Raw genomic sequence first — 26,454 nt, forward strand, 5'->3', positions numbered from 1 at the left:
CTGCCCCCAGCAGCTCTGCCCCCAGCAGCTCTGCCCCCAGCAGCTCTGCCCCCAACAGCTCTGCCCCCAGCAGCTCTGCCCTGGATGAGTTAGACCTGCTGGGGAAGGCCTTGCTGCAGCAGTCCCTGCCTCCAGAGGGCCTCCAGGTCAAATGGTAACTCACTGCTCACAACAACTTCACCTACAACACTTGAGAATTTCTATCGGGAAGAATGAATTAGAAGTCAACTGAATCAAACCTCATCTTTACATTCAATCACTACCCTTAACTGATTTGTGATTAGAGATCGGAAGTTGGTGAAAGGAAGCTGACAGAAAGTCAAGGAGGTGCTGTTCTGTTGTCTCAGTTGGGACTGCTTGGTGACAGGGTCCTTGTCTCTCCTCAGGGACAAGCAGCAGTCCAGACCTACTCTACGAGATCTACAGAGCAAGTCTGGGTCAAACCCCAGCCCAAGCCCCATCCCGGCCTTCACCTCAGAGCATTCTGGGGCTCTCCTGAACTCCCAGTCCAGCCTGGGAGCTACATTGCTGGGCATGTCGCCTGTTCACACAGAGGCTCCTCCTCCAGTGGTCTCACTGACGGATGTCTTAGTACCGTTAGAATCTATAAGGCCCAGTAAGTGAGAATATATCCTTTTTTGGATAGCACTCAAAACTTAAAAAGTTAAACTGATATCATTTGAAATTCACTCTCTACCTTCCCCCGTCCTCTTCATCTCTACCTCTATCTTTCTCTACCTTTTCTTCTCACTTCTCTCCATCCTTCCCTTCCTTCACCCTTTCCTCCCTCCCCGTCCCCCCCTCTCTCTCCAGGTAGCTTGTTGCCCGTGACGGTGTTTGACGGTCACAGCTTGCGGGTCCTGTTCCATTTTGCTCGGGACGCCCCTCCATCTTGCCCTGGCGTCCTGGTCGTCATCGTCTCCATGCTGTCCTCCGCCCCGGTCCCCATCACCAACATCCACCTGCACACCTCCGCCCCCCAGGTACCCCCTCCCCCCCGCTGGTCCTACGGCTCCCAGCTCCTCTGAACAGTCTAAACAGTGTGTGTGTGTGTGTGTCTTGAAGGGAATGACCGTGAAGCTACAGCCCCCATCAGGAACGGAGCTCCCAGCCTTCAACCCCATCCTGCCTCCCACCGCCATCACACAGGTCCTGCTACTGGCCAACCCCCTCAAGGTACACCCCTCCCCCCTTCCCCTACCCTCCCCCCCACTGCCTTCCCCCCTCCCTCACTGCACGGTTCTCTCCCTGCTGTGGCCCCCAGGAGCAGGTGCATCTGGACTACAGGCTGAGCTTCACCCTGGGAGACGAGGAGCACCACAAGACCGGACGAGTCCAACACTTCCCTCCTGCAGACACCTGGGGGACCCTATGACCCCCTGGCAGACTGCCTCCCCTGCACCCTCCTCCCCCCCTCTCCCCCGCACGCTTCTGGAGGTCTGACCAGTCATTACTCCTTAGTCAAGTCGTGATCTCCCAGAGGCTCTGAGAGATCGTCTGGGGGCGGGACTCTGCCAACCAGAAGACCTGACCGAGGGTAGACAGTTCCAACGTGACTCCTGATTGGCTAGTTAGAAACTCTGCTATTTTGCTTATGCATATCCAGTCTCTGCACGTGCATAGGGGAAGGGAGGGGGGGGGGGGTGTACAGGGCATCAGGGAGGGGACAGCCATAGCTACTGACTCACCAACACAACACTGCATCAACAACCAGTGGATTACTTTAACCATACCATAATGTTTCTTCGGCTATGATTGGTTGATATTGATTTGTTCATCAATAGGTCATCTGTAATGCTTCAGTCTGGACAGGGCAGGTACATTGTGTGTGGGGTTATTCTTTGTTGTGTACATCTTTAATCTTTGCTTAACTTTGTGGTCCCGCTTTTACAAACCTGCAGTACCCTCTTTTGGCTGGCAGGTGGCGCTACATTCTCGTCTGTTTTGTTTGAACTGTAAACGCTATGAAGGAACATAAAAACATGTAGATATGTGGGTGCACTTGATTTAATGCACAAGCTGGGCAGAGTTCTCGCCTTAGGACCAATGACTCCCCCTCTCAAATATGCAAAGCTCACTTGGAAGGGTGTTCACGCTAAATCAAGTGGACTTTGGAGATTGATACACTAGAACATTTAGGAGATGTTTTCTGGAGCTCGTCCTATCTGAGTATTATGTTTCATGGAGCTCTCCTGATGTCTGTAATGTCGTTCATTTGACTGCTATGGGGTTTCCTCTGTTTCTGTGTTATGTCTACAGGCCCTGGGAGAGGCTGTACTTTACCAGTATGTTTGTTTGCTTCATAATGAATGAACTCATGCTGCCATTTGCACGTAAAGCTGAACTGCAGCTCATTTCCCCTCGTCTTAAGAGGAAGAAAAAAAAATATGAGCGTATCATATCTGCCGTTTGTGCCTACTTTGGTTTGTTTTCTTACATTTGCACTACACATCAATGTGTTATACCGTCGTCTTGGTTACCGCTGTTACATCTATACACTGTAAAACCTTCAGGTCCAACATCGCTCTACACACACACCCTTCACTCGTATAAAGATTTGTTCTAAAGGTTGTATGTTTGATGAAAGCATAGCGGTGTACATACAGATTCTCTCAATAAATTCTCTCCAGATGATCTGAATCAGTGGATGTGTGACTGCCTCCCTGGATGCAGAGATCCAACATGATGGTTCCTATGGTTACTATGTACAGGGTTCTAATTGTTTGTTTTTTTGACCCCCCTAATTAAACATATATATTACTTAACTGATATTAGTTAAATGAATTATCAATTGGTTTGAGCGAGATTTGAACCAGGGGTAGCGTGTTTGGCAGTAGACTCGATGGTACACATGCTTACCCACCGAGTCACAGAGGGTTCCTGCAAAGTTCCTTTCTACAACTCAGTGTAATTGCCCTTACGACACCTCTATCACAGGTGGAGGACTACCCTGGGGGCATTTGTTTCAGCTTCCCAATTAAGAATTGCGTGAGAGAAAAGAGACCGACGAAGGGAGAGTGAGTGATAAAAGAACCCTAACTGATATCTTGTCTGCACCTTGATATGAAAAATTCTTCAAACTTGAGACAGTATTAACGTTACTGTTTAATTTCTGCAACCGCCGCATCGAAAAACTTCATAATATATTTCTAACCAGGGTTCGAATTACGGGGGGGAGGGTTTGACCCCCCTAATTAAGACTTGGACCCCCAAAAGATGTAAAAACAACAGGTCGGGGGGGTCGATACATTTATACATTGTTCTTACCTGTAATCATAGATATTACTTTATGCCCTGGAGAATGATTTGACCCCCCTGATTATCAGTGATATTCGCACTCTGAACAAAACCACTGGACGCAAATGTTCAAAAGGGTTGTTGAAAATGTATTCAAATCTGAAAAACAAAGGAAAATGTAAGAAAGTGAGCCTAGCGGAAGTTATGGCAGGTTTAAACACACAGCTCGGCCATTAAAACAACAAGAGAGGGACCAACAAGATTAGAAACGTTGACACAAATAAAAGGTGACATGTAAAACACATACATATGAAAGTGGATCATGTTCTGTTTATATCGTCTACAAATCAACTTAACTATTTCATACCTTTAAAGGCGTGACAAAAAGTCTTACATAAAACCACATATGGGTTTGGATGAAATTACTTCATTACGTGGGTTCAAAAAAACGCTTAACAAAATATTAAGAACACAAAAAAGCTACTCCAATTTTTTTTTTTTACCCCAGATGTGAAGACCAGAAAAATAAAGAGAGGTACACTAGAAGCCAGGGAACGAAAAGCTGAAGCACAAGAATCACAAAGGAACTGCAGGACCTACCTTCAAAACATCCCAGAGATTCACAAGACTCAATGTAGCAAAGCAACTGGCAGCTTCCTAATAACAGACTGGTTCACATCTGATCGTTTTTTACACAATAACATGAAACCTATTTCTAATTTCAGACATATTACATACAAGACAGACACCAAAAGTAGCTAATCACAAAGATTTATATAACTTCTCAGCAAAAGAGAAATGCAGAAACTCAGAATAGTTGTTAATAGCCAAGATAAAGAAGGGTCAATGACTCCTGCCTCAAGACAGGCATGTTGGTGGATATGGAGACTATAGACATGTGAGCTGTTTAACAGCTTTATCTCAAAAGGTAGAGTAGGTAAGATTTTGTCAGTAAAAAAGGCGATATCCATGTGTGAGCTGATTGGAGGCGCTATTTCACAAATTTGAATTTATTTATTACCTGTTGCAGTTTTACGTGTCTTCATGCAAGTGTGCGTGTGTGAGGCGGTGTGTGTGAGGCGGTGTGTGTGTGATTCTCTACTTCCGTCCTGGGGCCGGGGCCGGGGGCGGGGGAGGGGGGGCAAACTGAAAGGGGGCGTGTCCCATGAGCCCCATCATAGGCTGGGCAGGGGTGAACTGCTGAGCCATGAGTGGCTGGGGACCGGGCGGGGGAGGAGCCAGGCCCCCAGAGCCAGACCCCCCCCTGGAGGAGCTGTACTGAGTGCTGCTGCTCTGGTACGGCTCATAGGAGGAGGAGGAGCCAGAGGTGGAGGAGGAGCTATAGCTGCCACGCCCATCTCTGGAGCTGCGCTCCCGGTAAGAGGAGGAAGAGGAGGAGCGGTCTGCATCGCGACTGCCCCTGCTGTCCCCCCGGCTGTCCTCCCGGCTGGCCCCCCGGCTGTCCCCCCGGCTGTCCTCCCGGCTGGCCCCCCGGCTGTCCTTGCCACTGCCACCTCCCCCAGTGCTCTTCATGCGCCGGTCACACTCGTCCTGGTACATCAGGTTGGGGTTGTTGGAGCTGGAGCTGGCGCCACGAAAACGGGACCTGCTGCCTAGGAACCGGGAGAGGGGAGAGTTTGAGGGAGACTGAGATAACGAGGGAGAGAGTGATGAGGGAGGACGGGAGATGGAGAGAGAGAGGATAGAGAGGAAGCCACGTGTGCCCATATAAACCATCCAGTCAGCCTTCTGTGGAGTCACATGAACCATCACAGCTCACATCACCCTTAAACCCCCCCCTCCCTCTCCCTCCCTCTCCCTCCCCCCCCCCCTTCACAGTACCTCTCCCTCCCCCCCCCCCTTCACATTACCTCTCCCTCCCCCCTCTCCCTTCACAGTACCTCTCCCTCCCCCCCCCCTCTTCCTTCACAGTACCTCTCCCTCCCCCCCCCTCTCCCTTCACAGTACCTCCCCCTGTCTCTCCCTCACCCTCTCCCTTCACAGTCCCTCCCTCCCTCACCTCCACCTCCTCCTCCGCTTCCTCCCGCGCGGCCAGTGTCGACCAGCTGCAGCAGCTTGGGGTTGATGGCCTGCCGGGCCTCCTCCAGGACGCGCAGCAGCTGGCGTGCCTGCCGCAGGTTCCCCGGGGTGAAGAAGGTGTAGGCCGTGCCCTTGTTAGTGCTGCGCGCCGTGCGCCCGATGCGGTGAATGTAGTCCTCAGAGGAGTTGGGGTAGTCATAGTTGATGACAAACTTCACATCATCCACGTCTTTGGGTGGCGCGGGGGGAGGGGGAGGGCAGATGGTTAATTGATAGGAGGGAAGAGAGAAAGAGAGGGAGGTTAGCTTGCTGATGTGATGGTCTGTAACACAGAGGTATTTGTTTGATACTTTCTCAAGGTCAGCTTGAAGGGAGGAGGATCAAATATGATCTGCACTTCAGACAAAGTTTAAAAACAGATTTTAGGACAGACAATACCTGTAAGATACCCGTCTAGATAGCCGTCACTTACCTGCCTAAAAATACACCAGACAGTCTATACTGAGCACAGCACCAGGAATATCGTCTTTCTGAGAGACTTCCAGGGGCTAGGTCACAGCAAAGCTGCTGACATCTCCCTGACTGAGTCATGAGGGGGGAGTGGTGTCACTCCTCTGAATCACTCACATCACAGTGAAGCGAAGGGCAATCGTTGTTTTTGAGGGGTTCAAATTAGGGCAAATTTATAAATATCCTTTTTTTTTTTTTAAGGAAAGAAAGAAGAGTCTGTTTCTCATTACAGTGGACGTAGGGCTCTGAAGACACTGCTGTGGGTTTAAAACAAGTCTCCTTGTTCGTACTGATCGGTGATGTAAAACAGAGAAGAGGAGGGTGGCAAACGGAGGTACTTACCCTGTCAAGAGGTTTAGAACTTACAAGGTTAGCTTTGTTTTCCCCCAGCCCCCCCCCCGCCTGGCCCCGGCCCCGGCCTGGTCTGCAGGGTTAGGAAGGTTTGGACGGAGGACTACACTTGTTCCTCCCCCCTCACCACTCCACACATCCCTCCCAGCGCCTGGGGACATCCCAGATCCACCACCAGGACTCAGGCAGGACTGGACCTGATACCATAGTCTGCCTCTTCAAGTCTCTCTGCTTCCTGGGAGATGCTGGTTCTGATGGGGGTCAGGGGTCATGGTTAAGTACACTCGACTGCTGCTTGGCTATCGGGTGTTTTGAAATGACTTCCAAAGCAGTGTAAAACAGCCAGCCTGTCCTTCAGACACAGACAGTTCTGTTCTACGGACCAGCTGTAAACAGCTGGAGGTCGAGTGGGCTTAGGGTCTGAGCTGGACGTTAAGAATGGGGTTTTGGAAGGTCTTTTGAAGGGGTGTATGTCGGAGGAGACGGAGGAACAGACACAAGGAGGAGACATTCCTTCCAGATCCTTCCTGGAGGCCAGCAGAGAGTCCACGAGCCCAGGAGTTGCAGTAACAAGAAACAGACAGTAGGGGGAGCCTGAACACCTAGGGGCGTAGGCTGAGGAGGAGTTAGTGTTGGGGGAGGGGGTTGATCATGTGTGTCTGGGAGCGGGGCGGGGCCCTGACTGGGGGGCTGGCTGAGTGGAGGATCATGGGATGTGATCCTTCATAAGGTCAGGGGTCATCTGTACACGACGCACACACACTCTCACTCAAACACACACGCGTGCGCACACACACACACACACACACACACACACCAGGGCCAACTGGGACAGAGTTCAAGAGTTAAGGAAACAGGTTTGGTAAGAGAGGTAGAGAGAGAGGTAGGGAGAGAGCGAGGGAGGTAAAGAGAGAGAGGTAGGGAGTGAGCGAGGGAGGTAAAGAGAGAGAGAGGTAGGGGGAGAGCGAGGGAGGTAAAGAGAGAGAGAGGTAGGGAGTGAGCGAGGGAGGTAAAGAGAGAGAGAGGTAGGGAGAGAGCGAGGGAGGTAAAGAGAGAGAGAGAGGTAGGGAGAGAGCGAGGGAGGTAAAGAGAGAGAGAGAGGTAGGGAAAGAGTGAGGGAGGTAAAGAGAGAGAGGTAGGGAGAGAGCGAGGGAGGTAAAGAGAGAGAGAGGTAGGGAGAGAGCGAGGGAGGTAAAGAGAGAGAGAGGTAGGGAGAGAGCGAGGGAGGTAAAGAGAGAGAGAGGTAGGGAGAAAGCGAGGGAGGTAAAGAGAGAGGTGGACAGGAGGCTTCTCCAGGCCAGGACTCCTGCCAGCCAGGACCAGACATGACGACGCCTGCAGGGGGGGGGGGGGGCTCCAGGGAGATGGGGGGGCTGCAGGGCAAGGTCAGAGGTCAGAGGGGAGCCTGGCCCGCCTGGTTGGGCTCTGTCTTCTGGTAACGCACCACCACTCCTGGCCACCAGGGGCAGCACTGACGGGGAGGAGGGCTACAGGGCCTGACAGACCTGATCCAAGTCTGCCCACAGAATGTTGCTGTAGGAAACTGCCCATTGATTGGAATGTATGCAGGTGCTGTCATGGGGGGGGGGGACAGGGGGGACAGGGGGGACGTCCATCGGCAAGTCTCTGGAGTGTCTCGAGTTAACTGTTACGTTGTGAGAGTGGTGCGTTACTGTCACAGGCCCCGCCCCCTCCATGCCCCGCCCCGCCCCGCTTGCCCCTCCCACCCCAGGGGCAAATTTGGAATCCCAGCAGCACCCCTCGCCGCCACCCCCAGCCGCCCGTTGCCCAGGCAACCGGGCTCGTGGACGGGGGGGAGGAGCTTACTGAGGGCTCTGGTCTGGGTTTGGAGAGTTGGCCCTTTTCTGGGATTGATTAATCAGGCCGTCTCTCTCCCCCGAGTTTCTCTCATCAACTCAGGCTTCGATTAGTCATGCCTGGGTCCCGCGGCAGGCTCCCCAGGGCCTGTGTGCTTCTAGTTGCCGGAAGAGAAATGTGGAAACCAAAACAAAAAATGGAAACAAAAATGAAAACACAGAAAAAACAAAAATTAGGTCAAAGAAAATTCCAGATGCGGTTAAGGGAGGCTGCATCACCAACCACCATCCAGTTAGGATACGTTCAGACAGCCGACTGACAGGCTACACATCACTGCTCTGCTACCTGCTCTGTAGGCCAGGCTGCCTGCGGACCTGCGGCCGGCTGCAGACCCCAGAGCTGCAGACCCCAGAGCTGCAGGCTGCAGACCCCAGAGCTGCAGACCCCAGAGCTGCAGGCCCCAGAGCTGCAGGCTGCAGACCCCAGAGCTGCAGGCCCCAGAGCTGCAGGCCCCAGAGCTGCAGGCTGCAGACCCCAGAGCTGCAGGCCCCAGAGCTGCAGGCCCCAGAGCTGCAGGCAGGGCTTCTCACTCTGCTAACACAGACAGCAGCACTCCTACTGGGCTACTAACATGCAGGCTGGGACGACCAACCCACAGCATCAAGCTGTGTGTACTGTACTGTACTGTGTGTGTGTGTACCTTACCTAGACCACGCGAGGCCACGTCAGTAGCGATGAGGATGGGAGCCTTGCCACTCCGGAACTCTGGACACACCACGGGGGGCAGAGGTCACACAGAACAGAGGTCACACAGAACAGAGGTCACACAGAACAGAGGTCACACAGAACAGAGGTCACACAGAACAGAGGTCACAAGCAGCAGGATAAACAGAGGTCACAAGCAGCAGGATAAACAGAGGTCACAAGCAGCAGGATAAACAGAGGTCACAAGCAGCAGGATAAACAGAGGTCACAAGCAGCAGGATAAACAGAGGTCACAAGCAGCAGGATAAACAGAGGTCACAAGCAGCAGGATAAACAGAGGTCACAAGCAGCAGGATAAACAGAGGTCACAAGCAGCAGGATAAACAGAGGTCACACAGAACAGAGGTCACAAGCAGCAGGATAAACAGAGGGCTTTCCATGCAGGGGAAACAGATAGAGTAACCAGAGAAAGAATACACAGGAAGAGAGAGGTGTGTGTGTGTGTGTGTGTGTGTGTGTTTTGGAGGGTGTTACAGCAGGCCTGTTCCGAGGCAGAATAGAGGCAGAACAGACTTCCTCCATCACCAGGGGGTCTTTCTCACCAGTCAGCACCCAGTCTCTCTCAGGCTGGCTCTTGTCACCATGGATACACATAGCTGGCCACCTGAGGGCAGAAGTAACACATTTTCAGTGTGTGTGTTGAGGGAGGTGTAAGAGAGAAAGAAAGAGAGAGATGGAGATGTGTGTGTGCGTGAGAGAGAGGGATGGAGAGACAGAGGGATGGAGAGACAGAGGGATGGAGAGACAGAGGGATGGAGAGACAGAGGGATGGAGAGACAGAGGGATGGAGAGACAGAGGGATGGAGAGACAGAGGGATGGAGAGACAGAGGGATGGAGAATGGGGGATGTGGAGGGAGAGAGCTCACCCATCCCTCCTCATCCTGCGGGTCAGATCATCACAGCGCTTCTTGGTCTCCACAAAGATGATGGTCTTGTTCTCCTTCTCAGCCATGATCTCCTCCATCAGCTGGAGCAGTCTGGGGAGGGAGGACCCCGGGGGAGAGGGGAAACGAGATGAGGGGGGAGGAGAGAAGGTAGAAAGAACATGATGAACACTAGCGGTTCAATGATGTCAGAAAGAATCCAGTCCACTGTCTCTCTCTCTCACTGTCTCTCTCACTGTCTCTCACTGTCTCTCTCACAGTCTCTCTCACTGTCTCTCTCACTGTCTCTCACTGTCTCTCACTGTCTCTCTCACTGTCTCTCACAGTCTCTCTCTCTCACTGTCTCTCACAGTCTCTCTCTCTCACTGTCTCTCTCTCTCACTGTCTCTCTCTCTCTCTCTCTCTCTCTCACTGTCTCTCTCACTGTCTCTCTCTCTCACTGTCTCTCTCTCTCACTGTCTCTCTCACTGTCTCTCTCTCTCTCTCTCTCTCACTGTCTCTCTCTCTCTCTCACTGTCTCTCTCTCTCTCTCACTGTCTCTCTCTCTCACTGTCTCTCTCTCTCACTGTCTCTCTCTCTCTCTCACTGTCTCTCTCTCTCACTGTCTCTCTCTCACTGTCTCTCTCTCTCACTGTCTCTCTCTTACTTGTTGTCCTTCTCGTTCTCCATGCAGACGTCAACGATCTGCAGGATGTTGTGGTTGGCGCTGAGCTCCAGGGCACCCACGTTGATCTGGACGTAGTCCCGCAGGAAGTCCTCGGCCAGCTGGCGCACCTCCTTGGGCCAGGTGGCGCTCCACATCAGGGTCTGCCGGTCAGGCTGGGGGAGGGGGGGCAGAGAGAGAGAGGGGAGGTTACTTAATGAACCGGTATCAGGCCCCTGGACCCAGCCCCTGCCCCAGCCCTGGACCCAGCCCCTGTCCCAGCCCCTGACCCAGCCCCTGTCCCAGCCCCAGCCTCAGCCCCTGACCCAGCCCCTGTCCCAGCCCCTGCCCCAGCCCTGGACCCAGCCCCTGTCCCAGCCCCTGACCCAGCCCCTGTCCCAGCCCCAGCCTCAGCCCCTGACCCAGCCCCTGTCCCAGCCCCTGCCCCAGCCCTGGACCCAGCCCCTGTCCCAGCCCCTGCCCCAGCCCCAGCCCCTGACCCAGCCCCTGTCCCAGCCCTGGACCCAGCCCCTGCCCCAGCCCTCTCACCCTGATCTGGTCGACGATCTTGCGGATCTGGGGCTCAAAGCCCATGTCCAGCATCCTGTCGGCCTCGTCCAGGACCAGGTAGGTGCAGCGCCGCAGGTTGGTCTTCCCCGCCTCCAGGAAGTCAATGAGACGACCAGGCGTGGCGATGCAGATCTCCACACCTGAGGGACAGGAAGAGCTGCTCAGTGGGGCCAGCCTGCTGCCTCGCCAGCCTGCTGCCTCGCCAGCCTGCTGCCTCGCCAGCCTGCTGCCTCGCCAGCCTGCTGCCTCGCCAGCCTGCTGCCTCGCCAGCCTGCTAGGGGCCAATGAAGACTAGGAAAGGCAGAAAGGAAAGCAGTGACTGAGCGGTCTCCTGGCCGGTCTCACCTCTCTCCAGGTCTCTGATCTGGGGCCCCTTGGGAGCGCCGCCGTACACACAGGTGCTCTTGATGCGAGACGACCTTCCGTAGTCATGGGCAACCTGCTGTACCTGCTGGGCAAGCTCTCTGGTGGGGGCCAAGACCAGGCACTGACACACACACACACACACAGACACACACAGACACACACAGACACAGCTTATACATAACGACTCCTTGATAGATCATTGAATCCTTTAAAATGTTCTTCATATGAAAAAAATATTTATATTACCACTCACTTTAAAATACCCAGAAACTAATAAGAAGTACAGGTAAGGTTTAGGGACAGCTGAAGGATCGGTGTGTAGGATTATCAGCAGACTGGTTTATGATGTAGAATTGTGTTGTGACTCACGATGGGCCCGTGGCCTCTCTCCAGGTAGGGCTGGTGGCTGATGTGGACGAGGGCCGGCAGGAGATACTGAGGACAACAACATAGAACAGGAACTTCACATGTTAGTCAGGTGGCTGAGCGGGTAGGGAATCGGTCAGTAATCTGAAGGTCGCCAGTTTGATTCCCGGCTGAGCCAAATTACGCACTTCACCCTGCTTGCCTTCGGGGGAATGTCCCTGTACTCACTGTAAGTCGCTCTGGATAAGAGCGTCTGCCAAATGACTAAATGTAAATGTTAGTCGAGGCTTCAAACACACCCTTGACTCCTCGTCCACTTCTGCTTGAAGGGACCTGCATGCTCAGATAACCATGACGATATTGGCGATAGAGACGTAACGGTGGTAACGGAGACAGGGAGGATTGTGGAGCATCTTACCGACAGGGTTTTCCCGGAGCCGGTCTGGGCGATGCCCACCATGTCCCTGCCACTCAGAGCCAGAGGGAACCCCTGGGCCTGGATGGCTGTGGGCTCCTTGAAGTTCTGCTGCATCAGCACGTCCATGACGTACTCTGGAGCCGAGAGGGGGAGGGGCAAGAGAGGGGGAGGGGGGCCGGAGGGTGGGAGGGGAAGGGGCAGGAGAGGGAGAGGGGGGGCGGAGGGCGGGAGGGGAAGGAGGGGAGGAGGGGCAGGAGAGGTTAGGGGCAGCTGTGCTTGGAGATGTAGAGTATACTAGGATTAGATCACCTGCAGGATCTTGCAGGTGTAATGGATGTTTATCTTATAAACAAATCAAGCTAGTGTGTGTGTGTGTGTGTGAGTGAGTGTGTGTGTGTTGTGAGTGAGTGTGTGTGTTGTGAGTGAGTGTGTGTGTGTGTGTTGTGAGTGTGTGTTGTGAGTGAGTGTGTGTGTGTGTTGTGAGTGAGTGTGTGTTGTGAGTGAGTGTGTGTGTGTGTTGTGAGTGAGTGTGTGTGTTCTCACGTGGGAAGTGGGCCTGAGAGAAGCTGGTGACAGGCTTAGGGCAGCCTGAACCTCTGATTGTGATCTCCTTCTTTTTGCGGAACTCCTCTAGGTCATACTAGAACAAACATCATGTAGGAAAGTTAAGATTTGGGAGTGTATGTGTGAGAAAGAGAGTCAGAGAGAGAGAGAGAGAGAGTCAGAGAGAGAGAGAGAGAGTCAGAGAGAGAGAGAGAGAGAGAGAGAGAGAGAGAGAGAGAGAGAGAGAGAGAGAGAGAGAGAGAGAGGGGCACCTGGCTAATGCGCTGCACATCTGGGTGCTCTTTGTAAAAGTTCTTCTCGAATTTAGGAAGTTGGTCCAGGTCCCATTTCTTTTTGCGTAAACGCTCTCCAGGGTTCCCAAACTTACCACCCCTGCTCGACCCGAAACGGGGACTTCTAATCAAAATAAAACACGTAAAAGAGAATACAATCACCCACAATGACATACCTTTCTGGAACACAAAACCAATTTTTATTATTGGTTAACTGTCTTGCCCTACCCCCTATCGCGACCCCGGTCGCGGTCCCTGTCACCGTACGATGAGCCTCCTCTCATTTTAGCTGACGGTTGGATTAGCAAACACGTCGTTTACGAAAACTGCAAAAAAAAAAGTACGTGTTTAATCAATCTAACGTTTGCCACGAGTTGCACCTGTTGTGCAAACGCTTGCTACAGTGATAAGAGTTACTAGCTAGAGTAGATGCATTGCTAACGTGGTGCTTACTAATACAGTACAAGCGTACCAGTGCCATTCCTGCTAATATAAGGATAAACAACAGTTAGCTACAGTGCTAACGTTAAAGAAATATAAAATGCACACACAACTGTTTTAACTACTTAGTTAATGAAAAAACATTACGACTACGACTATTAATACTGAGATACTAACCAAAGTTCGATGCTGTGAAGGGCTGTTTTGTTATTGTTGATTTCGTCTTCTTTCTTTCTTTTTACGTGAAGACGGCTTCCTGCTTCTCGACTGTAATGATTGGCGTGCTGGCCTGGCGACCAAGCAAACAGCGATCTGATTGGCTGGCCAACGAGTCAAAGCGAACCAGTGGTGGACGACGCTTTCTCTGGAATGTTGTAGAATGCCAAAGCAACGCACGAATAGTAATCAGAATCTGAAACAGAAAGGGTTTTATTCGCCATGAAAGTTTGCACAAACAAGGAGTTTACTTTGGCAGGAAGGTGCATACATTAAAACTTAAATATGTGGTCTAACTATACTACAGGTACAAGTCTACCTAATACTAATAAAAAATAAAAATTTGAAGTAGCCAAATAATTTACAATATAAAATACAAATAGTATAAGAGATGTAAATAGTGTAATATAGTGCAATTGCAATGTGCGTAAATCGTCTGTTCTGATTAAGCCGCACATTTACTGACACAAATTACAGTGCGAGAGGAAAGGTATAGATGTGTACTTTGAATTTATTGAATAAAAAAAGAAAAAATATTTGTTTTCGGTTCACTATAGAGTTTACATATGTAAACATTACATGCAAATGTGAATATTCTGTTTACATGAAACACATTGCTACAAAAACAAATGTACTCTATACATACAAAATACATTTTTCTGAGTACTACAATTTTGCACAGTATTGACTTTTCCAATAAACGTGTTGCTACTGTTGAAATCGGTATCTAAAAAGCTCAGTGATACACAGTATTATTCAGCTAGACAAAAGTGACATCCTTGTATAGTACAATAACAAGTCACGTGAACACAAAAGTAGAATAGACAGATAGGCTCTATTTATGTGTCGGTCTATTTATGTGTCGGTTGGCATCTGGGCGTATTCGGACTCTGCGGCCAGCTCCTCCTCATCATCATCATCACTGGGGGGGCGGCTACGTTTAAAGAACCCCACCTGAAGACACACACACACACACACACACACACACAAGAACGTTTTAGAAAAGTTACAAAAATATTTGTACAGAAAAACAGTAAAAAAAACAAGTTTTGAAAGGTTGAAAAAAGTTTTTCCAAAAAGGGTAAAAAAAAACGTTTTGAAATATACATTTCTTTCCTTCTAATTTTCTAAACACACAAATCAAACATGAATTGAAACCATTGACCATGATAAAAAGAGAGCTGTGTTAGAGCAGAGAGGAGTGCAGCGCCCCAGCTGAAAGCTGGCCGTACCTTCCAGAAGATGAAACAGAGCAGAGCCAGCAGGAGAAAGCCAGAGATGATGGACAGCACTATCCACCAAACAGGCACCTCCTTCTCACCATCAGGACTCCTCCACAGAACACTGGTCTTAGTCTGTACACAGTCACACACAGAGATGAAGGCAAGTGAAGTGTGGTATAACAGCCAAGGACTACTGTGTGTGCTGTGGGACAAATCAGGAGGTACTCATGTCTATACTGAGTCTGTCTATACTGAGTCTGTATATACAGAGTCTGTCTATACTGAGTCTGTCTATACTGAGTCTGTCTATACTGAGTCTCCAGCCGTGTCCTCCCCAGTGCTTACCTCCGCGTGCCCCCTGGACGGGTCCTTGGGTTGGATCTTGGAAGCTGTAGACGTGACTTCGTACCTTGCGGAGGACAGGAGGTCAAAGTTCACGTATGGCCTCTGAAGAGAGAGAGATGTAGAGACCATGTACTGTAGAGATATCATCGCTTCCCTCTTTCACTCTCCTACGCTCTCTCTTCTTCTTGTCTTTATTCTCTCTCCCTCCCTCTATACCTGAGCAAAGGTGTGGAGCCAGAGTCGAGCGGAGATCCTGACCACAGCGCTCCTGCCTCGCTCCAGACCTGTGGCCTCACACACGAAGCTGACACAGCCCTCCCCTCCGCTGCAGTTCTGCAGGGAGACAGGGACACAAGCTGACCACACACTGACCACACCCTGACCACACACTGACCACAACCACCCTCACCACACACACTCAGCAGACAAGGACAGCATCAAGCAAGGCCTGTGAATGTCTGTGTTGACGTGACTGATCAGAGAAAGGTGTAGTGTACCACGAGGATGGTTCCTCTGAGTGCAGGCTCATGCTGGTGTGTCTCTGGGAGCTGCAGGAAGCTCTCCATGGCTCGCTCTGTTCCGTTGGACGCCAGCTGTTGCAGAGGGACAGGGCACTGCTAGCAGACCTCACCAAGATGGCCGCCAATTACCAAGATGGCAGATATACAGTATATCTGACTTTACCTAGATGGCCACCACGAACATCAGATCTGTCCAAGATGGCCAGCACTGGCGTGCAGTACTATACCTTACCAAGGTGTCTACCGGCACGTCAAACTGCACTAAGATGGCTACAGTCATCATAGTAACAGATCAAAGCATGCGGCTACTGACGTGCATTAGCACTCGATGCGGGTATTCAGACCTTACCAAGATGGCCGACTCACCCTGTAGGGGTCAATGTCCGAGGAGTTACTGTGGCAGGAAAGGAGCTCTTCGGAGGCATTTGCGAACACATACAGTAGGTAGTTGTCGTCTTGGCGTGTTGGGAAATTCACCTCCAGTCTGGCATTGACAGTGCTGGGGCCCAGGTTACGTAACTACGGACGCAAGGGGCAATTAGTCTCCACTGTGAATACTAGATGGTTAAACGTGACCTGTATCTGAAATTAAAAGTCATAGCTGAACCGTTTTATAAGATAAAACTCATAGATAAATTGTACTGGAAGCAAAAGGTCCCAGGTAAACTAGGTCACCTGGTATACATGCTCCACCAGAGGGCCCAGGTCCTCCAGACTGCGAGGCTGCTCACTCTGCTGCCAGCTGACCACGGGCAGCACACACTCCAGAGGTGAGGAGCCTCTACATGACAAACACACGTGAGATGGAATAGACACACACACACACACACACACACACAAACACACTAGTTCACACACACCAACCCTCTCATCTCCAGTGTTGCCATTGCAATGACACCGATCCTCAGATTGACCACGTTGCTGTCCGGGTTTTGGCTGTTCTTACTGGAGAAGTTAAGAGACACAGAGAGACCGGCTCAGTACATGGAATTGAAAGATGTTCTAGAACTGTGCAAATGCAGCAATGTTCCAAATCTGAGAATCGTGTTCTAGAACTGAGAAGGCTGCTCTTGCCTTTTGATCTGTAGTTGGAATGAGACCTGACTCTCAACTTCCTCTAGACGACTGACGCTGAAGAGAAGACCTGCCTGGAGCTACAACACACACACACACACACCACACACACACACACACACCACACACACAGGTATCTATAGTTAAGATCCCCTCGAGGTCCAGACTGTGGACATGCTTGGCATAGTGTTCCATGGTTACCTTCTGGCCTTGTTTCATAGGGTTCCCCAGCTCACAGATGATGAGCAATGTCTGGTTCTCCTTCCTCTGGACACACACCAGCCTGCTCTGGTCCTGGGAACACGGAACACACATGCACATACATGGAACATGTATGGAACATGTATGGAATCTTGAACCCACCCACCTTCCCTTCCTCCATTTCTCTAATTATTTATATCTATGAGTATACATGTGTGTATGTGTGTGTCTGCGTGTGAGTGTGGGTGTGTGGGTGTTACCTCTGTGACAGGCAGGACACTCTGGTAGTGTGTGTTGGGAGGGGGGCGTATCTCCAGCTCAGTTTCGTAGGCCCCCTCTCCCCTGTTCTCTGCCGTCACCATCAGCAACGCTGGGTGGTCGTCCCCGACAACCAGGAGCTCTGTCCCCCTGGGGTACAGAGAGAGAAAGAGAGAGAGAGAGAGAGAGAGAGAGAGAGAGAGAGAGAGAGAGAGAGACAGAGAGAGAGACAGAGAGAGAGACAGAGAGAGAGACAGAGAGAGACAGAGAGAGACAGAGAGAGAGACAGAGAGAGAGAGACAGAGAGAGACAGAGAGAGAGAGACAGAGAGAGAGACAGAGAGACAGAGACAGAGACAGAGAGAGAGAGGACACCACAGACGTAGTATCCTCAGAGGATCTCACAGCTGCTGAATAGTGCCAGATGTCTAGAGGGATCAGAAGCTGCTTGTGAACGACACAGTACTCACGCCTCGGCTGTTAGCTGGAGGTCTGGCACGCACACGTTGTCCTCGCCACAGTCCAGAATGATCCTGGTCTACGCACACACACACAAATGACAAATAAAAGTTATTATACATGGCAGTTAATCTGAGCCAAAAAACCTTTAGCTCAAACATTTCAAGCTGACATCACCTGGACAACCACAGATTTCTGTCCATGGAGCACAGCATGCTGGGAATTGGAGTCCAGCAGACTGTAGTTCAGAGAGATGAATATGGGACTCAGCTTGTCCTTGAACTCTGACTCAGGCTGGAACAAACACAGGAACACACAGGTGTCAGCTCATGTCCGGCAATAAACAAATACCAAAACATGTCACACAGATATACACATCGTAAATGTAATATGAAATATAAATAAACATATTATACATCTGTATCTATATTGTATGTACACTATACATTTAGAAAACATAAATTGTTGACATCACTTTATTATCATAAAATAGATCATCACATCTTTTGATGAGAACTGTTCCATTCACCCTTAAGTAGGCGGTGTAGTTTCTGCAGACCACGCCCACATCTCTCTTAATGGTCAGCTGGAAATGCTCTTGCGGCTGATTAGTCTGCATCAACAGGGTCCTCCTGGCCATTGGCTGTTTCATCTTGTCCAGTTGAAGCTCCGCCTCCAGGACTAGTGATAACATATTCCATTCAATGTAAACATCTCATTAGGTATATCTGTGTGATTGTCTACCCACCCATCTGTAACTCCACCCCCCTACCTGTCTCCAGGGGGATTCGGTGTCCAGACACATGCACACACATCTGGACCATGAAGCTGGAGAGGGAGAGAGAGAGACAGATTGAGTATCAGAGTTTTGGTGTCACATTTCACCAGGGCAGTAAAGTGAAGGATGCTCACCAGGCAACAGGCTTGTTGGAGGAGGGAAGCTCACACTGTTTGACGTCTGGGTTCAGGAAGTCAGGCAACAGCGAGAGCTCAGACCTGGCTATTATCACTGCCTGGGCCCTGGCACACACACACACACACACACACACACACACATGTATTTATGTGTGATGGAGACCTGATTGAAACTCATGAGAGGAATACAGATACACAGATGAATGGAAAAGACTCCCGCCATACCTATACACAGCCATCGTGTCCGCTCCCCACGCACCAACTATGAGATCTGGGAGGTCAAATATAAACCTGAATATAGATTATACATAGACCATACATAGACCATACATAGACCATACATAGCCCATACATAGACCAAACATAGACCACACATAGACCAAACATAGACCAAACATAGACCACATATAGACCACAAATAGACCATACATAGACCATACATAGACCATACATAGACCATACATAGACCATACATAGACCATACATAGACCACAAGTTGGGGTCTGTGACCCACCTGGGTACCCGTTGGCGTCGATGTCTGTGCCCCCCCTCAGGGTGAAGCCGAAGGCTGCTGGGCGTGTCCCCTGAGGGTGGGGGCTGGGGAGCACCTGGGAGGGCTGGGGGGACAGCCCCTCCCTCCTGCCCAGGTAGATAAACACCTTCCCCTCCCCCCCTGCTGATGGGGCACCCACTGCTACATCTGGGAAGAGGGAGGGATGGGGAGAGGGAGGGATGGGGAGAGGGAGGGATGGGGACAGGTGGATGGGGAGAGGGAGGGATGGGGAGAGGGAGGGATGGGGACAGGTGGATGGGGAGAGGGAGGGATGGGGAGAGGGAGGGATGGGGACAGGTGGATGGGGAGAGGGAGGGATGGGGAGAGGGAGGGATAGAGAATTCCAGAGAGAGAAGGCCATGTAAGTTGTTTTAGAAACATAGGGCAGAGAAGGATTTGATGGGATTGGACGTGACAGGGCAGGGTAGGGCAGGGCACAGCAGGACAGGACCAGGCAGGGCACAGCAGGACAGGACACAGCAGGCCAGGGCACAGCAGGACAGGGCAGGGCAGGGCACAGCAGGACAGGGCAGGGCAGGGCAGGGCACAGCAGGACAGGGCAGGACAGTCTGCTTTCCCCACCGTTGTATCCATCCATGTCCAGGTCCCCCAGCGCGGCGAGGCTGCTGCCAAAGCGCCCGTACACGTCCGTGCCACCCAGCACCTGGTCGGGCCGCGACAGGAAGGACGGGTAGCCTCTCTGCAGGAAGACACTGACCTGACCCACCTCCTGCAGGGGCTGACCAGACACACGCTCCATGAAGAGGGGAGCCCCCACCAGCACGTCCTCAAGCCTGGGGGTAGAGAGAGACAGAGAGACAGAGAGAGAGAGAGAGAGAGAGAGAGAGAGAGAGAGAGAGAGAGAGAGAGAGAGAGAGAGAGAGAGAGAGAAGGTGGATGAGGGAGAGAAAGATGAATAGAAAAAGAGAGAAAGAAAGAGTGAGAGACAGTTAAATGATCAGTGAGAGAGACAGGTATGGTGCAAGACTGGCAGGCTGAGGTTAATCTCACCCGTCATTGTTGATATCGGTCACTGCTACACTGTGGCCAAAGTAGGACGCCACCTGGAACAGTAGAAAGAGACCAAAATGAGAACAACAGACTTTGAACATAGAGAACATTCTAAGAACAGATTTGGAACCCTAAAACAACCACAGGTGTCCCGCTTTCAGGTGTTCAGGTAGATGTCTATGACAGGGGGTGGGGCACTGCTGCGAGCTGGTCTCACCTGAGTCCCTGGGAAGGTGTGGTGCACCCTGAGGATCCCGCTGCTCTCCCCGTCATAGATTTTCACCTGGGAACCAAAACAAAAACAAACACACTGTTGTTGAAGTCATTCTGTTACATTGGACATGCGTGACGGTGTGTAACAGCTGTAGCCACGCTCCGTCACGACAAGGCTCATTCACCACTCGCTGGGCTCAAACACACAACCTCCGACTTGTTGAGCGTGACCACTACCAGCTACGCCACAGAAAAGCTAGCTCTTCATTGACGCTTCATTACATACCTGAGGAGCAAGTTTCACGGTTCAAACTCCGTTACACATGTATGTTGTATGTTTTCGCGTACTCTTTTGTCAAAAGCGAAATATGAATTGTATAAGTAATTCCCAAACTTTTGCGGCCCACTTGCACAGCTTTAATATGTTTGTGGCCCAACAGATCTGTTCACATGACTACACCACAAGAGCCAAACAGTTTGCTTTCACAGCAAAAGAAGAGAGAGCAAAGAAGCCACAGTAAGCACACATTGTAAAGACAGGGTGACCTGTAACTACAACCATTCCTATAGCAGGTCTCGAACTTCTGGTGAAGTTAGAAGCGTGACTTTTAATTACCATGTATTTTCAGTTCCAATTGGGATACCTTAGTACTGTAAATTAAAGTAGCGTTACTACTCTAAGCTACAATAGACGGATTAGCACTAGCTGTTACAGACTCTGAAAACAGGGCGTTTTCTGTTTGAGAACTAACGCAACTGCTAGCTACCGGAAGTTGTTGACTTGGCTTGCACAATATGTGGAAGTGACGGGTGCATAGTGAGCCGTGGACCACAGGTTGGGGATCGTTAAGTTTAAATTTAAATACAGTAGATTTTGATCAGTGTAAGCGGTTGACTGTCGATATTCTGTAACCGAAGATATACTCACTGAGCCAGCTGTGTCCCTGTCATTAGGGACTCCCACCACGTAATCTACAGCAGAGGAAACACTTAGACAGGCATAACGCGTGTGTGAGCTTGTGTGTATTAATTGTTTATGTGTGTGTGTGAGTTGTGTGTATTTACTGAATGTGTGTGTGTGAGCTTGAAGGGTCAGACCTGTCGGTGCATCTCCAGTCAGCTCCCCTGTTGCCACAGAGTAACCTGTAGAGACACCAAACACACCCCAGACGGACAGATAACCATAGCAACCTCCCACAACGTCTTCACTTTGCGTCTCAGCATTCACCGGGGATTAAGAGACTCATTTAGGATTCATCTGGAATTTCATGTCAGTCCACAATATGGATTTAATGGGCTCATTTCTGATCCACCTGGGATTTGGGTGAGATTTGGGCCCCGGGCACACAGCTTTCTTCCTTGCTTCCTTAAGTGTCAGCCAGGGATTACATAAAATTACCGTCACAGCACGTTGGGATCTCACCATGGTAACGGTCGTAGCCACCAGTCTCTGGTGAGGCGGTCTGTCCTGGAACGGAGCGGACTGGCGTACTGGTGGTGTTAGCGATGTCTATGATGTCACGCAACGCCGCACTGATCACCTGACCTGGGGAACGACCAATCCCAAACCAATCACAACATCGCCAAAACATCCATTTTACTTGTTAATCACCCTGTTGGGCCTGTCAACAGCCAGTCGAATTGTGGGGAAGAATAATTCCCAGCATGACCAGCAGGGGGCAGCATTTACCTTGAAAGTAGTATCCCCCCGGGGCGCCGATCACCACCCTGTCATCCTGGAGCACAGCACAGCACAGCACAGCAGAGCAGTCAGGGTACAGGGATAGACCTGCTAATACAGGATGGTCTGTCAACAGTATCAGAGAGAGAACTGCTGGGGTTGGTTCAGAAGTACCTTGGTTACGTCAGAACTGAAGCCTGCTTCACAGTAGCGACTGTCGTTGACTGGGGAGGAAACACAGAAGAAGACATTTCAATGAAAAACAACAGTTTCATAGCTAAAGTTACCCATACAGGTAGGGATTTGTAGTTAAATCCCATATTTTATTTGAGGGTACTGTGGTGATTCCTAGTTTCAGCCCGAGCAACATCAAACAGTGCTGATGGCATTTGTACTTTTGATCCACACTGTATTTGAGAGTGCTGTAGGGATTTGTAGTTTTAGTCTGTACTGTAGTTGCGGGCTTTGTAGTCAGCCTCCACTAGGTTGTGACTGCAGGGAGAGTAGTGGAGCGACTCTCCTGTCTGGACGTTGAGCAGCAGGCAGGTTCCCACAGGAGTGTTCCCGGACTCGCCCCTCACTGTCCTCACGTTCCAGTGGAAGAGAGGAGCACAGGCCTGCAGGAGGAAGGAGGGAGGGAGGGAGGGAGGGAGGGAGGGAGAGAGGGAGGGAGGGAGGGAGGGAGGGAGGGAGGGAGGGAGGGAGGGAGGGAGGGAGGGAGGGAGGGAGGGAGGGAGGGAGGGAAGGAAGGAAGGAAGGAAGGAGGGAGGGAGGGGAGAGAGGGAGGGAGGGAGGGAGGGAGGGAGGGAGGGAGGGAGGGAGGGAGGGAGGGAAGGAAGGAAGGAAGGAAGGAAGGAAGGAAGGAAGGAAGGAAGGAAGGAGGGAGGGTGGGAGGGAGGGAGGGAGGGAGGGATGAGAGGGGAGAGAGGAATTGACAGAGAGAGAGAAAACAAGGGTGAGAAACCAACATACAGAGAGAGGGAGAGAGAGAAGACGAGGATGAGAAGGAGGGGTTTAAGGGTCAGTGTCAGGTCAGGGGTCAGGGATATGGGCTGGGGGGGTCCGGGGAGACAGGGGTATGGGCTGGGGGGTCAGGGGTCAGGGGTATGGGCTGGGGGGTCAGGGGTCAGGGATATGGGCTGGGGCCCTCACCAGGATGTGGTCCTGTATCGAGCGGACAGAGGCTCCAAACCACTGATGAGACTTAGAGGTCTTCTGCTGCTGGTTAGGAGTACGGAAGGTCTCGTCCCCTAGGAGAAAAACTCCATCATTACCTAGATTTGACTTACAGCATCATCACCTAGACAACCCTATGACATATGCCAGAGAGAGACAGACAGAGAGACAGACAGAGGAAGACAGATGGACAGAGAGGCAATGGACAGAGACTAATTGTACAAATGAGAACAAGGCAACGTCCTACCTTTGAGGTCAAAGTTGATGATGACACAAGCCCCCCCTGAGGACGACCATGGACAGAAGAACACGGCCCCCCCCTCCATGACCCCCGGCTGGCTGGAGTTAGCTCTGGGTGCCCCAACCACCACCCCCAGCCTGAACGCACACACACGCACACACACACACACACACACATTTACACAGATACAAAAAACGAAACATTTATGACTTTCATTTAGAATTGAGGAATTGAATCCTCAGGTTTTTTTCTGAGCAAGCTTGATTGATGCCCCTTTAGAACACTCACGTTGTGTTTGGTAGCTGGTAGAAGTCAGCAGAGAAGCTGAAGTAGCTTCCCTCTGGTCCAGAGAACAGGGACATGTTCACCAGGTCCAGGTTCAGACCCTGGCAGCAGGGCAGTAGGGCAGACAGCAGGAGGCACACACAGTAGGCTGGTTCTCCCACCGTGCCCCCCACCCTGCCCCTGACCCTGCCCCGGTCCCTCACCCTGCCCCCCACCCTGCCCCCGACCTCCTTCATTTGCTCGTCCATCTTCCTCTCTGCTTCTGTACAGCTGGTGTGGTGCTGCTGGTGTTGTGATGATGGTGTGGTGCGTGGGGACCCTCTACCGCTCCAGTATCTACAACCTCATTAACGCCTCTCTCTCCCTTCCTGCATTGCTACTTCCTGCGTGATCCTACCATATCTTCTGCTTACACAGATGCCTCACACTCACACACACACACACACACACACACACACGCACCCTCACACACACACCTACACATGCTTCCAGTGAAGGCTGTCACAGATACAGTAAGGGTTGTGGTGGGAGCAGGGTGGTCCTTGTGAGTGAGGGCTGAGGGAAGCGTGTGTGTGATGTAATTGCGGTGAGATGTTAGCATGCCAGTCAGCGAAGCAGCACTAACTGCAGTCCCTCTGCTTCCTGCTGATAGGAGCAGAGACCAGAGGGAAGAAAGCACAAGGACCAGATGGACGTCTGACAAAACTTTCCTTTAATGAACAAGACTCCCAGTTAAGACTGTCATCCGTCTGTGGCCATGAACAGGCGTTCATGGATACTCACAGAGCTACGTTGTCGGATATGGAGATATGCAGTGTGTGGGGAACTGACAAAACATGACAACAAACACAGTTATGGATACTGTTGACGACCTGAGATGTCACGACAAGGATGTAGAAGACGACAGCAGTGGGTTAGGGTGCGTACTCGAGCACAGTATTTCAGTACGTGTGCTTGACTGTTCACAGTCAGGCTGCATTCTCTAAAGTGGCGGGCTGCTTTTGATGATCCTTTGGAAAGAGCTCCTTAAACTCCGCCCACCAGTCGCCAGGGCAACCCCATCGTGGGTGGAGCAGGAGGTCATGCAGCAGGCTGGCTAGCCACGCCCCCACACATGGCCCCGCCCAGTACACCTGTCCAGACAGAAGTCTCACATTAACTCATTACAGGGTCATAGATTATGGACGTCAAATGAAAGAGGACTGTCTCAATCTGACCTGCCCTTGACACAGGACAACACATTGTTATCTTGATGTCTTAACGGATGTCGTGACAGGAACAGGAAGCTCAGCACAGGAAGTTCAGCTCACCCAGTGGTTGGTGAAGTTGAGGGTGACCAAAGCTGGACCGAACGACCGGGCGGGATTCATCCCACAACCTGTGTAACTGATCTGTAACACACACACACACACACACAACCCATCAGCACAAACCCACATTGCGACATCAGGGAGCACAAGGATCAGAGACAAACCACAATCCTCACCGCCACCAAGTGACCCAGCGTGACAGACAAGCCGACCAATAGGGGGCCTGGGGGATGGAAGGCAGATTTGGGGCGTGCAGTAGCGAAGACACACAGGACCAGCTGGAATGTGACGAGCATCTCTACCAGGACAGCCTGATACTGAAGCACTCCCTCTGATACCTGGCACACACACACGTTTACATTTAGCAGACGCTCGTATCCAAGGACACAATGGCACGGGGAATCGAACCGGGAAACCCTTCTGTTTACCAGCCCGACTCCCTCACCGCTCAGCCATCTGACTCACAAGCACACACACACAAAGTGATCAAATATAGAACACTTCAATACATTCACACATACAAACGTGTATATACTATGATATACAAACACTTGGATACCTACATAAACACAGACACACACACACACACACAGACACACACACAGACACACAGACACACACACACACATGTAGAAACACACACCACATGTAGCGGATCCCACCCACACACACACACACACCTGGTTTAGAGGCAGCGTGTCTCTCAGGTGTGGAGGCAGCAGAGGCAGCAGCAGGCAGCAGGAACACGCTGCTCCCAGGAGCTGCCCACCCACGTACAGGGTCGCCCTCCAGGGGCTGATCCTCAGCCCGGCCGCCAGCGCCAAGGTAACGGCCGGGTTCAGGTGGACCCCGCCCCCAGAGGAGGCGGGACTCAGACACAGGCCCACCAAGCCCACGGAGGCCCCGAACGCCAGCGCCACCCTGAGGCCTGGAGGATGACACTGCAGGTGTGGCTTGGAGGCTGAGTCTGGGGGAACAGCAGGGGAGAAGTCTGGGGAGACTCCTGCAGACAAGCTGGTAGAGAGACTGGTGAGTAGGCTGGTGGAGAGACCAGTGGAGAGATCAGTGGAGAGACCAGTGGAGAGATCAGTGGAGAGACCAGTGGAGAGACCAGGGGAGAGGCCATCGGTGAGCCCAGGCGGTTCCCAGATGTGCTCAGAGGGCCACAGCAGGACGGAGGCCAGGCTGGAGAACAGGAAGATGCTGGTGCCTAAGAACTCACACAGGAAGTCTCGGAGGAAGGACAGCGTCCAGATGTCCCTCAGGACCAGAACAAGACTGGACAGAACCCTCATGATCACTGACCGACCGAGTTAGTTTGTCGGCCTGTCTGTCTGTCTGTCTATATGTCTGCCTGCCTCCTAGTCTGTCTGTCTGTCTGTCTGTCTGTCTGCCTTCCTGCCTCCTAGTCTGCCTGTCTATATGTCTGCCTGCCTCCTAGTCGGCCTGTCTGTCTGTCTGTCTATATGTCTGCCTGCTTCCTAGTCTGCCTGTCTGTCTGTCTGTCTGTCTGTCTGTCTGTCTGTC

At 51.5% G+C, this 26,454-nt stretch overlaps 4 protein-coding genes across 7 annotated transcripts in view; 1 reads left to right on the forward strand and 3 right to left on the reverse strand.

The window, feature by feature from the left end:
• The window catches only part of LOC146252864 (ADP-ribosylation factor-binding protein GGA1-like), a 10,509-nt gene extending 7,869 nt beyond the window's left edge, over positions 1–2,640 (forward strand). For 3 of the 4 annotated variants that reach the window (XM_084677868.1, XM_084677870.1, XM_084677871.1), the window contains 5 exons: positions 1–154; positions 387–616; positions 814–983; positions 1,066–1,176; positions 1,265–2,640. The exon at positions 1–154 is cut by the window's left edge and continues 187 nt beyond it. In XM_084677868.1, the coding sequence (XP_084533994.1) occupies positions 1–154; positions 387–616; positions 814–983; positions 1,066–1,176; positions 1,265–1,375 (776 nt within the window). In that variant the 3' untranslated portion in view covers positions 1,376–2,640. The remainder of the gene's footprint in view (positions 155–386; positions 617–813; positions 984–1,065; positions 1,177–1,264) is intronic. The other variant, XM_084677869.1, reaches the window with a different exon arrangement.
• Positions 2,641–3,365: 725 nt separating this feature from the next.
• On the reverse strand, positions 3,366–13,541 carry LOC146252865 (putative ATP-dependent RNA helicase DDX17). The gene is made up of 14 exons (XM_084677593.1): positions 13,424–13,541; positions 13,034–13,131; positions 12,785–12,929; positions 12,513–12,609; positions 11,970–12,103; positions 11,555–11,620; positions 11,165–11,306; positions 10,799–10,959; positions 10,253–10,425; positions 9,589–9,699; positions 9,264–9,325; positions 8,662–8,721; positions 5,258–5,506; positions 3,366–4,850 (listed from the first exon to the last, which is right to left on the reverse strand). Exons 2-14 carry the CDS (start codon positions 13,087–13,089, stop codon positions 4,336–4,338), a joined length of 1,971 nt encoding a protein of 656 aa, XP_084533719.1. The 5' UTR covers positions 13,090–13,131; positions 13,424–13,541; the 3' UTR covers positions 3,366–4,335.
• Positions 13,542–13,895: 354 nt separating this feature from the next.
• On the reverse strand, positions 13,896–23,865 carry itga2b (integrin, alpha 2b). The gene is made up of 30 exons (XM_084676787.1): positions 23,621–23,865; positions 23,339–23,469; positions 23,068–23,165; positions 22,367–22,532; positions 22,090–22,139; positions 21,925–21,970; positions 21,658–21,780; positions 21,333–21,377; positions 21,163–21,206; positions 20,239–20,304; positions 20,022–20,074; positions 19,593–19,804; positions 18,972–19,157; positions 18,683–18,728; positions 18,455–18,562; positions 18,315–18,370; positions 18,072–18,223; positions 17,720–17,836; positions 17,554–17,621; positions 17,087–17,234; positions 16,827–16,919; positions 16,626–16,705; positions 16,416–16,496; positions 16,227–16,332; positions 15,918–16,070; positions 15,528–15,623; positions 15,247–15,363; positions 15,031–15,132; positions 14,695–14,817; positions 13,896–14,416 (listed from the first exon to the last, which is right to left on the reverse strand). Exons 1-30 carry the CDS (start codon positions 23,863–23,865, stop codon positions 14,318–14,320), a joined length of 3,210 nt encoding a protein of 1,069 aa, XP_084532913.1. The 3' UTR covers positions 13,896–14,317.
• A 463-nt stretch (positions 23,866–24,328) lies between these two features.
• Positions 24,329–26,222, reverse strand: LOC146252867 (aquaporin-5-like). The gene is made up of 5 exons (XM_084676788.1): positions 26,039–26,222; positions 25,608–25,894; positions 25,104–25,265; positions 24,928–25,008; positions 24,329–24,750 (listed from the first exon to the last, which is right to left on the reverse strand). The coding sequence occupies exons 1-5, from the start codon at positions 26,220–26,222 to the stop codon at positions 24,586–24,588; spliced, it is 879 nt and encodes a 292-aa protein (XP_084532914.1). The 3' UTR covers positions 24,329–24,585.
• Positions 26,223–26,454: the final 232 nt, after the last annotated feature.

Source organism: Hypomesus nipponensis, chromosome 17 (assembly GCF_054491055.1).
Source record: "Hypomesus nipponensis isolate SF chromosome 17, ASM5449105v1, whole genome shotgun sequence".
Lineage (NCBI taxonomy): Eukaryota > Metazoa > Chordata > Actinopteri > Osmeriformes > Osmeridae > Hypomesus > Hypomesus nipponensis.

Bases quoted from the DNA above. Each gene is read 5' to 3' on its own strand.
- LOC146252865 (XM_084677593.1), bottom strand. From the start codon at position 13,089: ATGAGAGGAGGCTCATCGTACGGTGACAGGGACCGCGACCGGGGTCGC. The intron at 10,426-10,798 runs GTGAGAGGGCTG...CCCCTCCCCCAG, and splicing joins AGATCGTCGACCAGATCAGG to CCTGACCGGCAGACCCTGAT. The intron at 9,326-9,588 runs GTGAGCTCTCTC...TTCTGCCCTCAG, and splicing joins CGCAGGATGAGGAGGGATGG to GTGGCCAGCTATGTGTATCC.
- itga2b (XM_084676787.1), bottom strand. From the start codon at position 23,865: ATGGACGAGCAAATGAAGGAGGTCGGGGGCAGGGTGGGGGGCAGGGTG. The intron at 17,235-17,553 runs GTGAGTACTGTG...TCTGTACCCCAG, and splicing joins CTCCAGCTAACAGCCGAGGC to GGGGACAGAGCTCCTGGTTG. The intron at 16,920-17,086 runs GTAACACCCACA...CCGTGTTCCCAG, and splicing joins GTGTCCTGCCTGTCACAGAG to GACCAGAGCAGGCTGGTGTG.
- LOC146252867 (XM_084676788.1), bottom strand. From the start codon at position 26,222: ATGAGGGTTCTGTCCAGTCTTGTTCTGGTCCTGAGGGACATCTGGACG. The intron at 25,895-26,038 runs GTCTCTCCACTG...CTGTTCCCCCAG, and splicing joins CACCGATGGCCTCTCCCCTG to ACTCAGCCTCCAAGCCACAC. The intron at 25,009-25,103 runs GTGAGGATTGTG...TGTGTGTTACAG, and splicing joins CGCTGGGTCACTTGGTGGCG to ATCAGTTACACAGGTTGTGG.